Source organism: Platalea leucorodia (assembly GCF_965183815.1).
Source record: "Platalea leucorodia genome assembly, chromosome: 4".
Taxonomy (NCBI): Eukaryota; Metazoa; Chordata; class Aves; order Pelecaniformes; family Threskiornithidae; genus Platalea; species Platalea leucorodia.
The window spans coordinates 52,231,243-52,249,450 of NC_138826.1; the positions used below are offsets into that span (position 1 = coordinate 52,231,243).

The 18,208-nt window shown below is 36.0% G+C and overlaps 1 protein-coding gene across 2 annotated transcripts in view; it reads right to left on the minus strand.

Annotated features, from left to right (window-relative positions):
• Positions 1 to 2,840: 2,840 nt before the first annotated feature.
• Positions 2,841 to 18,208, minus strand: part of BMAL2 (basic helix-loop-helix ARNT like 2) — a 36,417-nt gene continuing 21,049 nt past the window's right edge. For both annotated transcript variants that reach the window (XM_082310482.1, XM_082310481.1), the window contains 10 exons: positions 17,866 to 17,983; positions 16,905 to 17,048; positions 14,985 to 15,225; positions 13,936 to 14,042; positions 13,187 to 13,337; positions 11,884 to 11,939; positions 10,966 to 11,074; positions 6,649 to 6,736; positions 6,370 to 6,478; positions 2,841 to 5,045 (listed from right to left, as the gene is read on the minus strand). In XM_082310482.1, coding sequence (XP_082166608.1) covers positions 4,909 to 5,045; positions 6,370 to 6,478; positions 6,649 to 6,736; positions 10,966 to 11,074; positions 11,884 to 11,939; positions 13,187 to 13,337; positions 13,936 to 14,042; positions 14,985 to 15,225; positions 16,905 to 17,048; positions 17,866 to 17,983 — 1,260 coding nt within the window. In that variant the 3' untranslated portion in view covers positions 2,841 to 4,908. The remainder of the gene's footprint in view (positions 5,046 to 6,369; positions 6,479 to 6,648; positions 6,737 to 10,965; positions 11,075 to 11,883; positions 11,940 to 13,186; positions 13,338 to 13,935; positions 14,043 to 14,984; positions 15,226 to 16,904; positions 17,049 to 17,865; positions 17,984 to 18,208) is intronic.

The following is an 18,208-nucleotide window of genomic DNA, read 5'->3' on the forward strand; positions in this document are numbered from 1 at the left end:
AAACCAATTTGCTTATCATCCTATTTTGACAAGATGAAGTCTAAGGATGGAACCACTCCTGTCAAAGAATTTTTATGAACTCAAATTATTTTGTCTAAATACTAAAGCCCCAGTAGTATTGTCTTCTCTATGATATAGCCCTACCCGTAAGATTTATGAAAGAAGCAATTCTTTGAAGTCAGATTTGTTTACAAGCATTACATATTACCGGAGATATTGTGTCGTTCAAAGCTCTGCTGCTCACTTTACAGTCCCTTCTAGAAACACACTGATATACTCCATTGTTACAAAAGAGCCTATCAATTATTTTCTCTCAGTTGTGCCTAAGTTCCCCAAGTTTTTTGTAGGACAGATTACTGATGTCAGGTCATGGACACCTGGGATCTGCAAATGCTGGGGAAGAAAACTTTTACCACCAGACAGGGCCAGCACTGTGAGAGCAACAAACAAGGAAGACCTTTCCCACAAAACTTTTTATGATTTCCAAAGATTGTGTGTTTATTTCTAGAGGTTTTGACATGAAAACAACTGAAGGATAAAAAGTTATGTGTAGTAACTGCTCATATATGTGAACTTATCCTTTAATAAATCAGGCATGCTGATTTACTTTATTCCCTTTTCTCTCCCATTTAACAAAAGCACTTCACAGAAGCTGACACATAATATACATAACTCTCAGGGCCCTTAATTTAATTTTTTTTTTTTAAATGTAGTAGGCTGCTATAGCTTGGCAGCTGTTCCACAGGATCTTGAATAAGAAGAGCTATAGAGACAGGATCTGCACCAGTAAAACTGCCTACTTCCAGGGGACATGAAAATTTTTGTCACGTCTCAGGAATTCTGTCTTTTCCTCACCAGGAAGATATGACGCTTCTGAAAGCAATTAAGCCAGGAACAACTCAGAAAATTTAGTCTTGATAGCCATCTGTCATAGTAAAGGGGATCTAGATGAACCTTCTAGAAACGAGGTACCCACAGAAAGTGCCCCAGCAGCAGCAGCTGTATTTCAGCAGCTCATTCACCACTCCACTTGCCTTTTTCCTGGATCCTCTAATTCTGCTGCTCTGAAACATGGTTTTACATCTTTTAACTTGCAAGAACCTATAACCCCAAGTATCCTCTTCACCTCCCTATTTGTATAGAACAAAATAATTCTCATCAGGGATGGGGAATAAAATTATCATCTCCAGAGAAGTCCTAAATGGCACAAAGCTTTCCAGCTGATGATTACTTCCTGGAATTCCAGGACATTTTATGAATTTACACGATGTATGTCAACCTACAAAAAGGAAGCAAAAGACTAAGTGAGGGAGGCCAGAAGTCAGGGCTTAGGGAGAAGCAGCATCACTCAAGCAAGAAAAACTTTTCATTTCAGTTCGGATCATGAACAGGAACACACTACTGTCAGCAACCACTGAAATGACTAATTTTAGCTTTTTGTGCTTGTGAGTAAGCCAAATTTTCCAATACTCTGAAAAAAGGCATAAGATCCACACAACTACAGTGCACCACAGGAAAGAAACATGGACTGAAGCGCTGCTTTAGACACACGCAATAGCACTGTACTCGACTAAACACTCCAAGGGAATCCCACGAAGCAAATTACACCCGAAAGGGCACAGAAACGATCCCCCCTGCCCCCACAACAACCGTCAAGTATTGTTACGGGAAATGCGAAAGTTAAGGTTTAATATATTGACATCTTCATGATCCACCGCCATAAGACGTGATGGCATTCTGAAGCACTGTTTTAATCCTGTGTGCCACGTGGCAGCCCAGGCCTTCCCGCAGGCTGCCTCTGATCTAACTCAGGCTGGTGCTGACTGACTCTTACCCTCCACCCAGCCAGACCACTTTCTCATTCCAACAACACGCAGATGGTATTTGTCTCTACCACATTCTTGTTCTCTTCTCCTAATTCTGAAAAGGATTCTCTCATGTTTTCCTGTCAACACAGGAACTGGTTTCCCAAATAAGCTGCTGCTTCTATCACTCCTCTCCCGTCAAGATTTTCTTATCTTTAACTCCATACGTGCCCGCAGTAACAAATTAGTTGACCCATCTCCAAGGACAACCTCGATAACTAATAAGGCTTTTAAGAGCCTGCTGACGCCTGCTTTATCACGTACCATACCTACTTGTGGCAAGACTCTGTAAGAATCGTATCCACGTGCTCTGTTTGCTTCTGATGCAACAGCCTCTTTCAGGTGCAGCCTACAGCACTCTCCTTTCCAGAGGCGGTCCAATTAAGCTGCAACATCAGTGGGTTTTAGTACCTAGAAAATGCATGTTAGTTTGGATTACAAAGTTACCCTGGCTAGGGAATATCATCTTGAGCTACCAAAATCCACATTAGTTCAACCTCCCCATTTACGTTTTTAGGGAATGAGCCTGGGATCTGAAAGCATGAGTACTTCATATTTAAATTCAGTATTAGGTAGAATTGTCAGCAGACAAACAGCAGCGCATCAAAATAGCACTTTATTGACCTGATAAATAACACTTTATTGACCTGATTTAACCACATCCTCTGATAACCTGCACCATGCCAAGAAAAAAACCTGTCTGTATCTTACTAGAATTGTAGTGTTATACGAACAGAAATAAGCACATACTATCTCAACTGTATTAAAAAGTATGTATTAATTCACCATAAATATTTACAAGTGACACTTTTTCTTGTAAGACTGTTTTAAACCAAAAAAATTCACAAATAGTAAAGGGAGAATCTAATAAATTAATTGAGAGCCACAATATTGATCAATGACTGCAAAAGACTCAAAGTTACATTTTTGTTTTTATTTTTTAGGGAAATCCAAGAAGAATCCAAAAATAGTGGTTTGACTCTAGACGGTTATATAAATCTTGTGAAAGAATAAATATGCTCCTTCAATAACAACATCTGCACCATTTTCAAACTAATCCAGTTAAAAAAGAAAGTATGTTGAGGAAAGTCATTTTAAGTTATTTATTTACTCATTTATCTGTGTTAGCGACAGCATTTCTTCTTTTATTTAGAATTTATTTCTAGAATAAAATAGAAAAAAGAAAATACATTTTACAATGGCAAAGATTGAAATCCTCAAATTTCATTTATACAAATAGAATTCTATCAATTCTTACAAAGTACCTGCTTTTTTTTTTTCCACTTTGCTCCACGATATAGCCCAAAATTAATTTTCTGTGAAGAAACAGAAAAGTTTATTCTAATAAAGCTAGAGAACAGATAATTTTGGCCCCATGTCTGTAAAAAAAATTTGAATGCAGGAAATCACATGGAAGTTAAATGCAAGAAAATCTATAGACTTCAAAAAAAAAAATCAATCCAACAAGCCGTTCTAGAAAACATGGAGAAGATGTCACCAAATAATTCATCATTTGCAAAACGATTCATATCTATAAGATAGAAAGCTGCTCTGTCAAAGCATAGGAAGTCAGTGCATGACAAAATTACGTGTTCATTCAGGAAAGGGCAGTTATCCAACAGTAGAAGTGTGACATCTACTGGCTACCACATCTACTTGTTCACACACTTCAGCCTTCGTAAAAAGATCTGAAACAGGCTGCCTATCGCTCACCTTTAGTGTTAAAACAAATGCAGTAGTACTTATGGTGGTGCCTGTGTTTAAATGTCTGTATTAAAAATGTGCACACATATCAAATCTTCAAATGCTTTCTTTCGTTACCCGAATTAAAAAAAAAAAAACAACAGAAAAAATATGCTTTTATGATATATAATTGATGCAAAAATTTGTCTAAACCTTTAATACCAGAGATAAAAAGATCCATTTTATATATTAATGCTATATTGTTCTAATACAACCTATTAAGTGCCATGTTCTTGGGTAATTTGCCGTAACTGCAATACAATTCTTGCAAAAGCTGTCCCCCAAAAGATGATCATCCTATATAGCATTTACTTACAGACAGTACTATATTACATAAATATTTTAAAAAGTCACAGACTCAAGCAATAGAAAAATCACCCTAATCTCTCCAAAAACATAGAGACTATAAAAGATACTATAGAACTTTAAGATTTTTTTTCACTAATAGATAGTGCTAGCCTCACTCTGGAACCAAGACAATCTATCCCAACTTCTCTAGTGATGAGACCGAAGTGCTTTATTACAGTTATAGCATTCCTTTTCTTAGGTAATAAACGCTGCCCCTCTAATAATACATTAGAAATAATACAAAATATTAAGTAAGATTTTGTTGCTCTTTTCTTATACCCTTATCATGATTGCGTAGTGGGGAAGTGACTATTTTTCTCAAAAAATTCTCTTCTCTGTTATGGTGATCTAATTCAAATCCTTGCTCCCAGAACTGTATGCTTTATTTTCACTTTTGACTACAAAACTACACTTCTGAAAAGGGCAAGGAATCACAAACTGCATCATTTGAGAATTACAATACCTTATTTTACAACTGTAGTGTGTGCAAGTCACCATTTCAATGAAATTTCAGTTACAAATATTCTTAAACTGTGAGAGTACAGTAGGTTCTACAGAAAGTAACATGGATAATCAATATTCTACCATTTGAAACAAAAACAATAAATAAAAGTTTAAGTACTAGAACTAAGACAAAAATATTCCTGTACATTGTACAGTACCTTTTCATTAAAGCTTCTTAGCAAAAATATAGTAATGCATTTCAAGCATTCCAGTTACAGATGGTTCAATATTAAAATTTCAAGGTGTCCCCATCATGAAAAAAATATTGCATTTTTCCATAGGTGCAGCAGAAACTGTCTCTCTCTGAACAAGGCTTCAGTCTTTAAAAATATATAGACAGTAAGTATGAATTCAAATGAAACATTAAAAAATTATAATACAGTACTGAGGATGTACGGTTGTTGTGCATTACGGATTTTACATTCCTTCTTATTTTGTAAAAGCAAAGCTAGAGAGCCCATTGTATATCACTGAGTTCAGCTGCGTCCCCAAGTCCTCCATCAGCCTCCAAGTAATTCATAAGAGCCGTCATAGCAGTGTCATCATTTTCACATATTGCCTCGAAGTCCAGATGAGAATTACCACCTATAAAATTATTAAAGCGTTAACGTATGCAGTACAAAGCATGAAGAATATGGTAACTTTCAACACATATTTGTTTTTAAACAGCACTTTCCTTTGAAGTCAAGGCAAACATTTACATGTAAATGTTAAAAAAAACCCCAAACAAACAAGTAATAGAAATAATGGCTGTCTGCAGACAGTTACAAGGACATACGTAACTTGATTTAAGAAGACTTAAGTCTTGTCAATCCATTGGACTACCTCCAACTGCTAGCTAATAAAACTTGTATCCATGCAGTGAAGTTCATGTCACTGAAGTAGAAAACTGCTTTCTACTTTATGTCACCTCAGTGGGAAACACAATCATGTACCTGAATTCTCATCTGATGTATTAGGCCGGATGAACTCCCGAAACCTTACGAGTTACTGTGTGTTAGCTCTAGAAATCAACGCTATACCCTTGCCTTTAACAACAGCAAGGTAAAATGCTTTAGCTCAAGTATCAATGAAAAATGTTTCCTGGCCTATCTTGGATAAATGTTTGTTTGTTTTTGGTTTTTTGGTTTGTTTTTTTTTCCCCAAACCCTTATGTGAAGATTAGCTTATTTTTTCCTTTGGTGGGTTTTTTTTATATAAAGGTCTTATAGCTAAATCAGAAGAGAGCTACAGGTTATAAATAAATAACTAAATAAAGCTCTAGTAACTGAAATAAAAAAGGAAGATTGAAAAGTTTATAAGAGCTGAAATACAGGATAAGCATAAACATCGCTTTTATAGCACTTTGCCTTTTATGTTAAAAATAATACCACGGCATCCTCCTCTTATAGTGTCAGGGAATCCTATATCCAGACAAACTGCTGCCTTAGTGCATGCTTGAAGGAGGGGAAAGAAAAAAAAAATTCTTTCTGAAACATTTTGACTAGCCCTTTGTATTGACTATTCATAGCTTGCAGTTAAGAAAGAGGTAAAGTGTAAAAGGACAATAGTTCAGAAATTACAAACAGTTCCCTTACATTGCACTGAAATACTTTTCCTTACCCATCTCTCTTCTGGAAGGAGAACTAGTAAGTAGCTAGTTAAAACTGTGGCATGCAAGAATGCAATGGTAAACTTCTGTTAGAGGATGTTATTTTTGTCATGAGATTCAATCACTGATCAAATTTTGCTGTTTGCCTTCCAGCGATAACACATCTGTTTTAAGAGTGCTCTCATCTTAAGACAGACAGACAAATCTCTTTACAATTTATACATGGTTGTAAAGTAGTGCACTCAAAAGTTACACGATTTAATCAGAAACATCTTTCCCTGCAACCCTCAAAATATCCACAAGAGAAATAAATCTTACTGAGGAGAGGTTCATTATTGGGAAATGGAATAGCACCCTGGTTTTGTTCTGAAGTCTCTAGAACTTCTGTTTCCGAAGGACATAACTGAATCAACTCTTTATTTGGCACCTGAAAGAATAGAAATAGTAAAAGGGACAGAATTAAATCCTAAATTTAGTCACAATTATCACATTACAGAAACATTATACAAGTCAGGGTAATCTTGTTCAAACGTAGGCTTTGAGCTATCTAACGTTATTCTTTTACATTCGGATTTTTACAGGCAGTGACATACTCACATTGCTGCAGTTTACAGTTAAAGCTGGAGAAGGTGACTTTCTCAAGAGATGTGATGGACTTAACTCCCCAGATGGTGAAGAATGCAACCTAAAATTGTATATGTTTAGTTGATTTACCAAGTCACATTGATCATAAACCGAAAAATAGCCTATATGTTGCAGAACCCACCAGACCCAGTGACGAAGCACAAACCAGCTAATCTGAGACAGTGATGTCTTAAATTCTCCTGCTGCAAGTTTTGCTAACATAAAATGCAGAAGACATCAATAAAGGCAATTACTTGAGCACACTTTTATTTTTCTGTTGAATCACAAGCACTGACAGATCAAAGAGTAACAGGTTTCAGAATTATGCACACTGGGACAAATAGGTACATTTCAAATACATACAGAATACGGACAACATAAGGAAGTTTGGCTAAACAGTGGAGGGGAAACAACACATCCTTCTAATGCTCCCTCTGCTATTACTTTGTTATACCCGTCTTTCCATATATTCATAAAATTCCAACTAAAAGTAAAGATCGCTTGTTTGTTACCAGAATTCTTTGAGATACTGCTCATTCTCCCTCATCAAACATGCTAGATATGAAACTAACAGTGAAAATGTTGTACCAGGGCCCTTTGGACAGCTTGCTCCCATCGCCCCCTGCTCTTCCTGACGCTCTCCCAAAGCACAAGGCTAGAAGAACTGGGGCACTCTGGATGCTTTTGTTTCTGGCACTTCCAAAACGGGGTAAGGGATTGGAGGAAAGGTAGAAAATGTGTGAATACACAGCCTATCTTAAATAAGTCGAGTTATTTGTGTGGAGTATTTGTTAGTTCCCCGCATTCCAATATCCAGTGCGCCATTTGATAAGCAGTACTGCCATCTCTAAAAGCTGGGACAGAAACTCCAGATTGAATAGACTTATAGCATCGCTGTAGCTGAAATGAATTAGCAGCTGATGAATGATCAGTTCAGATATGCTTGTAAATAGAGCTCTAGGCATAGTCCTGAAATTTTAAAAAATACTTGGTGATGCCTGATGCACAGCTTGAGAACGATCTGTGTCTTACTGATACTAAAACAAACACAGAGAGCAGATTCGGGTAGCAAATGCACTCATCCTACTGGATTATGTTTGTAGTCACAAAGGTATTTGAGGAAAAACAGCTGGTGTTAGCCTCTGTTGATCACTTTTGTCTAATTTTGATTGCCTCAGCGCGTACAAGATAGTAACATAATTTCACACAAAAGAAAAATGAAGAAATATCATGAAGTTCTACTCTTCGGCTGGAAAGAAATACAGCATTGTTCTCAGCAACAATTCTGGAAAACTGAACTACCTCTGGGTGCAAGCAACTACATCCAGACATCTCCAGAAACATTCAGTTGTTATTGATGAAGCCTTCAATGGCTGATTGTATTTGTGAACACCTCTTCCTCTTACAGAGATAAAACTAGTTTATTTTCCCCCAAGATACAGGACTGTAGGATGAATATGATGCCAGAGATCCCAGTCACACAATGCAACTGTTCCCTTCCATAGCTGGCTTCTTTTCAAAACTGCCCTCTCTTGCATCATGCCTGGATATTAACAGTCAGAGATGAGAATTTTTGCCAACTTACTTCAGTCTTCGGAAAGATATAATAAAAAGTGACTCTCCTTCCCTCTATAGGTGGTACCGGTGAGAGGACATCAACAATGGTCTTACCAAAATGTAACATCCCATCTTTGCTGTTGAGGAAATCAATCAGTTTTTTGTTGCCAGTGCTTTTCCTCCTCCTTTGCTGGATAATCCCAGCAACCTGCCAACATGCTGTGGGATGGATTATGATTTTTTTCTTTTTTCCCTTCTGAAGTAGCAATCTTTTCAGCCCATCACAACTAAAGTGTTCTTTTCTTCCTTCCACTGAAAATGAAGGATTCCCTGTGCAATTTGACTATTCTAGTAAAGGGATGTGACTTCATCGTTGGAAGGCGATTCCAAAATACTGGAAACAGAGAAAGAAACATCTACCACTGTCACTCATCACACTCTTAGGCTCTGACCATAGTTTTTACTGTTTTGGAAAATTAAATACTGTCTTCTGATGAAGAGACAGCTGAGAAGACAACCACATTGTGAAGAGGTAATATGGAATCCTGGACTTCAGCATGGATTTACAAAGGGGAAATCGCACTTAATGAACCTGACAGCCTTCTACAAGGAGGTGACTAGCTCAGTGGATGAGGTCATAGCATTGGATGTTATTTACTTTGACTTTAAAGACTTTTCACACTGTTTCCCATAACATCCTCACAGACAAGCTGATGAGTCAGACTACTACTGGAACAGCAGAAGCTGACTATGCTATGGCATATTGACGTATGTATAGACTGGGGACAAGAGGCTGGACTGCAGCCCTGCAGAAAGAGATCTGAGGGGTCTGGTTGATGGTAAGCTCAATGTGGGTCAACAATGTGCCCTGGCGGCCAAGAGGGACAATGGTATCCTGGGGTGCATTAAGTGCAGTATAGCTGTGCTTAGTATATATAGTAAGTTATATATAAGTAAGTTTAGTAAGCTGCGCTTACTATATATAGTCAAAAGAAGCGACTGTCCCACTAGACTCAGCATTGGCATGGCCTCACCTCAAGTACTGTGTGCAGTTTTGGGCTCCACAATGTAAGAAAGATATAAAAATATAAGAATGTGCCCAAAGGAGGGCAAGAAAGATGGTGAAAGGACTAGAGGGCATGACTTCTGAGGAACAGCTGAGGATACTAGGTTTGTTCAGCTTAGAGAAGAGGAGAATGAGAGGTGACCTCATTGCTGTCTACAACTTCCTTATGAAGGAGAGCAGAGAGGCAGGTACTGATGTCTTCTCTCTGGTGTCCAGTGACAGGATGTGGGGAACAGCTTAAAGCTCTATCAGGGGAAGATATTAGGAAAAAGATCTTCACTGAGAGGATGGTCAAGCACTGGAACAAGCTCCTCAGGGAAGTGGTCATGACCCCAAGCCTGTTGGTGTTCAAGAAGCATTTGGACAACACTCTTAGATATATGGTTTAACTTTTAGGTTGCCCCATGTAGAGTCAGGAGTTGGACTTGATGATCCTCATGGATCCCTTCCAACTCAGGATATTCTATGATATGAAACTATTCCTTATACCTCTACCATTGTTGCCCAAACTGGCATTCTTCTTCCTGGAAGATTTAATATTTAGTATATTAGTATATTAGTGCCAGTGGAAAGAACTACATGGAAACTTGGAACACACTGCTCTGCAGTCAAAAAAAATTTCTTGGCATTCCTTTACCTGGAACTGGAAGCATAAGATCTAAAGTCTGAAGGATGGCTTCATTATCAAAGCTAACACTTAGATAACTTGTCCTGTGCTGATAGGATGATAGTACCGTTATCCTAAATTTGACCGTAACAAAAGTGGTTGGATCTTCTGATGAAGCCTTAATTCCTAAAAGAGCTGTGACTGAAAACAGACTTTTTCTGTGCATGTGTGTGCATCCCAAAGTCCTGGAACTGGCTGGCTTAGAGACTTTTAAAAAAATGTTCTTAGACAACAAATGCTGATACAGTGCAAACTGACATAGAGTAATAACCTCTCCCTCTATAAGCAAGTCAAGCACCACTGTGGGTGCACAACACAAAAAATACATAAGGATATTTTCACATTAAAATTATGTTTCTTCCTTTCAAATTCCTTGGCTATGCTGTGTCCCTGCTAAACTAGTTAGTTTTAAAACAGTCAATCTTTAATTAACAATTTGAATCTTGTATGGATTCCCATTTGGAATGATGCAGTGAGGTTTTTTTAATCTATGGCTGGGTACTGGGAAGGAATTGTGCTATCACTTTAGTCTACATTCATGATAATCAGGAAAGGGACAAGATAGGCTATGAAAGCGCTCCACTAGGGACTGTTTCAAGGAAAGTTCTCCTAGCAGAGAAACACTATCAGAAAAATACAAACACTACTCACAGACAACTGATTTTCCATTCCCAAATGGTTTATCTAACTATTTCAACATGTGAAGAAGCTGCATCACAGTAATGCTTTTGAAGTCATAGTTAAATAATACTTTCATTAACAAAGGAAATTGCATGCCCAGAACAAAACTATTTATCAACACCAGTGACGTGTTCTGCTATGCATGAGACTAATATTAGGTTATAATTGGTATCTCATAATGCCAGTGCTCAAACTAAAAATATTTTATATATATGTAACACAATAAAAATGAAACTTCAACAACCCCCACATAATCACATAAAAAACTTTTCTCTCTCTTTACTGAAAAGCCTAATGTATGATGTTAAGCATTTATTACCTTTGCAATTCTAATATTTCATTTGCAATTTCGGTTCCTATACTTCCAGCACCAAGAACTGTTCCAGAAGACATTCCAGGTACACTTACTAAAGACTGTTTTACAGCATCTACAGTTAAAAAAACAAAATAAAACCTTAAGTTTGTAGCAGTTTCATTACACGGCAAGGAACAATCACCTCAAGGATTCATTTTAAAGCAGTTTTTGTTCTAGATCACTTAATTTTAGAAAGTAAATTCCTTAAAACACTAACTCATGGGGGAGGGTGTTGTGTTATGTGAAATATAAAGATAAGTGAATAATATATTTGTGAAAACTGCTGATCTCCAGTAATGAAATTAGCTTTAATCATTACCACCTCCAGTCTCTCTCACAGACAACGCAAAACACATGAGAAAAAAAAACCCTGGATTTTTCAAACTGAAATCAGTTATTAAAAAAAATTTTTAAAAGCAAAAATAAAAAACCTTATAGCAAGATGACAAAACAGCATGTAGAAATCAGAATCTATGCATAGCAGAATAATATTAACAAAATATATATCAATATCAGTATCACCCTATATTCTACAGGTAAACTCCAATTGTACAATTGCATTTCTTCAAAAAAAAAAAAACAGGAAAAATGTGAAGAGGGTCTGTGACAGAAGTATAATATCCTGTCAATCAAAATCCTAGCTATAGTAGAAGCTGCTAGAAGGAAAAGATATGCTATAAGCCCTTCTGATCACAGTTATGTGAATGATATGAATTAGGATGCTGTGAGTAACTAGAAATTGTCACCAGAATTAGCTTTAAAAAAATTAATCCTTCCTTGCACAGCAACCTAGAATAAAAAAATTCCTGGACTGAATAAATCTAAATTTGTAACGATTGATCAGGAGATGCACTTATGATAACTGTAAGAAGCAACACTTGCCTTCTGCAGGCTGGGAACCATGGGGGACCTGTTCTTCAGCTGACTCATTATGACCTCTGAGATTTAAATAAGTAAAAAACAAACAAACAAACAAAATCAGCAAGTTTTTCAAAGGCAAAACCCAGCATATTTATGTTTGATTTCAATAATACTTTACACAGAGTAAAAACTAACATTCTCGAACTAGTTAAAAAAAAAAAAAACAAACCAGAGATATTCCTCACGTTTCAATGTTCAATCCTTTGTACTGTTGTTTCTGAAGCACTGGGTGAAATATTTATTTCTACTTATTCCCCAAATAAAGAAGAAAGGCCAATATAGTTGTCTGTGCTCCATGACAAGAGAACAAGGCTACCATTTTTACTCCTAGGAGGGAGACCAGTTAACCAGAAACAACCGCTACAGGGACAAGGCAGTGGCTACCTCCTGCCCACAGCTGCTGCTGCCTACCTTCCCTCCTCTAGACAGTTGCAGATGCCCAGATCTCCAGGGCAGGCAACAGTGGCCATTGGCTGTTGGGCAGCACAGACTGTCTTAACTGCTCTTCTCTGTCTTCTTGAGGAAAAAGGACATGGGCAACATAGGTGGGTGTTGACTTAAGACATGAACCAGCTACAGAACGGGTAAAAGGTCCCCTTGACAGCTTGGTTTAATGGAAATAAAATCCCCTCTGTCCCCCTCTCAAAAACCTAGTTGTTGGCAAAGATCCTCAGTATCATTGGACCAGTCCAAATTATAGCTCCATTGCAAGGCACAGAGAATGAAAAAGAATAATTAAAAATAAAGAACAAAGAATTAAACACACACATTTACTGTGTCACAGACTTCTCCCTTGCAATCAATTTGGAGAGTGTCTTGTGTCCTGCCTTGCATTTTTATGATCTATCAATTATGCTTCTCCACGTTCTGACACATGGTAGGTAGGGCAGCACTTAAAAGTATGTCAACTGACACATGCAGTCTTGTAAAGTGCAGAAGGAAAAGCAGAACTAACTTCATATTTCCATTTATTCATATCTACTTTTCTTAAAAGATCCTTCCTTTCTTCCTGTAATAAGAAACTTTCACCTCATTTTTTCTACTGGAAATAGCACACTTTTCAGAGTTAAATCCATGACTTAAGGCTGAAATAAAAATAACTGGTAAATGCAAAAAAAATGTTCTTCGAGGTTACTCAACCACTTTTTGTGCAGTGTTGATATTTTCTAGTCTTGTTCTGCTTCTTAAACAGGTTGCTTTCTGTTAATGATAACTGTAATTAAGACAAAAAATAACATGGGAATTCATATCATGAATTACTTACAATACCACAGTGTTGTTTGATACAATGTACTCCAGTTCTTTGGTCCACGGATTCATGAAACTAAACCACTGACTCTTTAAAGTAACAAAAGTCCCATCTTTTGCTCTAAATTTGTAGGAATTTGTAAATACTTTTTCTTTATTCTGCAACACTAGATAAGAAAGGAGTTGTAATCACCATATATATACTTAGAAAGATAAAGTTAAAAAAAATAATCTGTTTTATAGCATCATAAACCCAAAATGTTTTTGATGGCCAGAAATACAAATTAAATGCCAGAACAACTGACAGGACCGGACCCCTGCTAAAATCAAACTACAGTTTCAGCGATGTTAATTATCTTAAATTAAAGCCCAAGTACTAAGTTTCCGCAAATCACTAGTAGGGAGACTCCTGACTTGGTGAACTTTCATAATCAGTGTCTTTCATTACATGATTAGGCATATTTGCTCTTCAGGACTCCTTCCTCATTCTTACAAAGAATTGAAGCAGTGGGTTGAAAAGAAGCTTTAACATTATTCCCTTGCGATTAAAGCACTGCACCAAGATCCAAGACAACAGAAGTCAACAGAAGTTTCTCCCTGCTTCTATTACAAGCTTTATGCGGGCATATCTTAATGCAGACATAGAAAAGGACAATGCTAAGATTGTTTATTAATTCTCAGCTTCTGATTTTTTGATTTATACTGTTTTCAACACAGTAGTTACATGTGGTTATATGTAGTCTGGGAGGACCAATTATTTTGTACCTTCTTTATGTTTTTCAGCTAGATGATTGTGATCATCTTGATGGCAGTACTCGTAACAAGAAGTTCCTAGAAGCTCTTGTGGCAGATACCCTAAAATTGCTGTTGCACTGTTAGAAATAAAAACATGAACTACAGCGGATTCAAGCAATTGCAAAGCTTGTTTTCTTCAGTATCAGATAAAGCAGAAAATTAATATTTAAAGAAATAGGTGCTTGCGTTCATGTATGGGAAAAAGATATAACATTAGTATAGCTCTAAAACAACAGGAAATATTTTTCACTGCAAATTATCCATTTGCAATGAATGGCAATTCAAAGACAAAATAACAGTGTTTAAACATGCAAACCACATGTACACACAAAGTAATTATGATCATTAGGTCTTCCCATTAGCCAGTCAGGGTACTGGTCACACATAATGAGTCATTACAAAAATTTAGTAGTTGAATTTTGCTCTGCCGCTTTAAAGAATAGGTTTAAACGGACACTTTTAGATGAAAGACAAGATGACTGAAAACAATAAAAAGCTTCCAGTGACAATAATGAAATTCAAAATGCAAAGTGGTAACTCCGTCTATATAACAAATAAAAGTCTGATTTAGAAAGTTCAGAAAATAGGAACTTAGCTTTCACTTCTAATGAAATGATTTGGTACCTCATTTAGATAGCATGTATGCATTCCAAATAGTAAGATTTTAAGTAGTAATAATTTTTGGTTAAGTGTTTATTACTTAAGTCATATGCATAGCTATGAAGCTCTAACTTGAGATTTTTTCTTTATGAATAAATATCAGTGCATTTTACAACATTTTAATCTTGCTATCTCATCTTTTCCTATAGAACAATACACTTACTTTTATACATTACATTTTATGTTTGACAAAAAAACCAAAGCCCAAGTACTCATAGATTCAGAATGAACTGCTTCCTGTGTACAGCACCTAGAAATTCTATCCTGCTTGAGAAATTACAGTTCTGACAGGAAGTATTAGAAAGTTTAACTAGTGGTGTCATTTTCATTTTCTCTTCATTAAAGAACAAAACGCTTACCGCTGATCTACATAAACAAATTTTCCATCCATGGCAAATCGTGTAACAAATTCTGTTGCTTTGACTTTTATCTCTCCACTCTTTTGTGGAACAATATAAGGGTGTAACCTCCCAATTGCAACAAGACAGTTAAAGTTACTACTGTCCTTTTCTATATCATTTTCTTCTTCTACTCCCACCTCATTAGGAGGCCAATTCTTCATGTACCCAGTACAGTGAATGGTACAGTATTTTCTGTGATCTAATAAAAAGAAATGAAATAAGAAGCAGTTATGGTTCCAAAAGTAAACTGAATTACTTTTTTTTTTTTTATTCTGTTCACCATGAGACCAGGAACTATATTTTATGCTTACCTACAACAACTGTACAAAGCTATAGATAATTTTACAGAGTATTTTTTAATTAATTTCTTACTACTTCATTTTGGCTTACCTGGAGAGAGCGCTTCTAACCCTACGTAAGATTTAGGAAGATAAGCTATAGGTGTTGGCAGAAAAAAAAGTAAACCAACAGTCTGGTAACCCACAGATCACTCTCTCTTTATATAGCTTCATACGTACTGTAAATTAAAATAAACTAGAGAGGCACACTGTAGTTTCCAAATCAATTTACCTTTTGTGAACATGATGATCTTAATATATGCCTACTGCAATTGCTAAAAGAATCAGTCCAGAGAACAACCCAAACCAACCTAGCTTATTTTCTATTTATCTCAGGCTTCTGAATTCCTCAATTTTCTGGGAACACAAGTATTTTAAAACTCTTCTATTACAGCATACACTGTCATTTATTCCTATGGCTGGTAGACTCTTTGCTGTCTATGTAACCTGCAAACATCCTCATATGCATCAAGGCATAGAGATGACATTATGTGTCCTACAGTAATTATCTTTCAAAAAATTGCCAAAGTATTCTTGATATCTGTATTCTGAACAAATTATGCTTTACATAGATTTGACTGCGTTAACCTTATCAACTATGGAAAACATAACTCTGTAAAATGAAAAAACTAAGTTATCCTACTGTGACTTTGTCACAGTTTCTCAGATTGTCAAGGTGCCTTCCCTCAATACTGCTTTCCTGAGAAACTTTTACACACGTTAAATTCTTATCTCACCAAGTTAGTTGGCACATCAAGGGAGACTGAATTCTATTTACTTACAATGACAGACCTATTTTAAAATTTACTATTGTATGGCATATCTCAACAATAACAGGTTACATTGGAAAATAAAAAGTAGGATGATTTTTTTCAGGGGCAAACAATTTCAGCACACCTTTGCAAAAATCAATACTAAGGTATTAAATAAAAGCTGGAAATTACACTTAAAAAAGATCCTTTCATTGAAAGCTTGACAAGAGTATACTGCTGTACAGGCATACCAAAATATGAACTAAATTAAAATTATTGGAAAAATGAATGGAATTACACTGATAAATTAACTTTACTATTAAAAGCAAAAAAAAGGAAAATTCGTATTTTAAGTACACACAACACAAAGTAAATCAGAAAAAAAAAGTTGGTTTACTTGCTTTTTTTCCTTCAAAACAGTAGATTGTGCAGGCCTTATTCACAGTTATCTTCAAGACATATGTTATTTAGTTTCATTCTTCTGATCTGCTCCAGTGCTTTCAAAAATTTCCCTGAGACTTCTAAAATTTGACTACAACAGACCATGCGCTCCTAAACAGCCACTGTAACTCAGGTTCCTCCCTCCCTCTTTTCCAGGAGTGAACAGGGAGGAGAAAGAGTACAATTAGACTGTTTTTCAAAACGTGTCTACAGCACATATTTACACTTCTCTACAGCTATTTTGTGAAGTCAGTGATAACTACAAAGGGTCGCACTACTGACTCAGAACTTAAATATACCAAGTTTCAAGACAGAAATTCCCCACTTTATCTACACTGTTTGAATACCTTTCTTCTTTGGGTTGGGCAAGCACTCCTTTTCTTCTTTGACTGTGGTCCTACTACATTTTATCCGACAGAAGAAGGAACGTCGAGCACCAGAATTCAGTCGAGCTGGTCCAGCTTGAAAATCTGTGTGTACTTGCAAGCCAGCTTACAAAATTTTAGTAAAGTAGTTAAAAAAACAAAATCCAACAATAAAACTTCAGAATACAAGGCCTTTTCTTCATTTTAGCTTCCAGCACATTCTCCTTACTCTTTAGTTGCCTAAATTTTGTCCGTACATTAAAAACGAAAAAAGTCTAGTAACTTAAGCAGGGCAAAGAAAACATGACTGTCACACAGATTCCAAAATTAAAAAGAACTACCAAACTATTTTTAAACGCTTCTTGATATTTTGAATGGTATTTCAATAAATATGCTTTATAAATGTTCAACTTCTATTTGGTACAAGGCAGAACTGCAAAGATGCTTATAAAAGCCAGCTATAAAATAGTGATTAGCTGCACAGTACATAACGTTTTCCATATTAGAACTAACTGTAAACAAAATAAGATTTGGTTAAATTAGGATGACACTTAGCATTTTCAGAGAAGACAGTGATTCTTGATATTGAAGTATTTTATCCCATGTTCGACTACATCAGGTCTTTTGTATTGACAAGACCTATCAAATACAAGAAAAAAAAGTAGTATGCCTGGTAGGAAGAATGTCAGACCACATCTTGGTAAATGTTCAACAATGCAAATTTCAGTCATTCTTATCTAAAATAAATTCTTTTCTGGGCTAGCTTTTAAACTCTAAGTGCATTCTAAGCAGCAGATAAGCATCCAAATATGTTTGGTTCATAGAAATTATACCTCAAGTTTGTATATCCATGCACATATTAACACATGAATATGTCCTGCATAATAACTAAATTTATTAACATCTCTCTAAAAAAATCTGAGCACATTCAAATATGACTTACTTTTCCCATCTACGAGCTTCTCTCTAGGAGAGATATCCGAAGAAGAAAGTTGCTCCTTAACTTTTGCAACATCTTTTGGATGCAAGTAATCAAACAAACTTTGTCCAATTAAACTGGCCTGTTCAAAACAAACAAACAAACAAACAAACAAACAAACCACACACACCAAAACCCAAAAAAAGAAGCACATTGTTTTAGAACAGGACCCCATACATATTACTTATCTCAGAAAAACAACTTTCTACACCATTTAAAAAAAAAAGTGAAATACCACAGTTACTCTAAACATCAATATTTTAATCCACATTTAATTTGCCATTGTTTAATATTACTTTTATAAAAA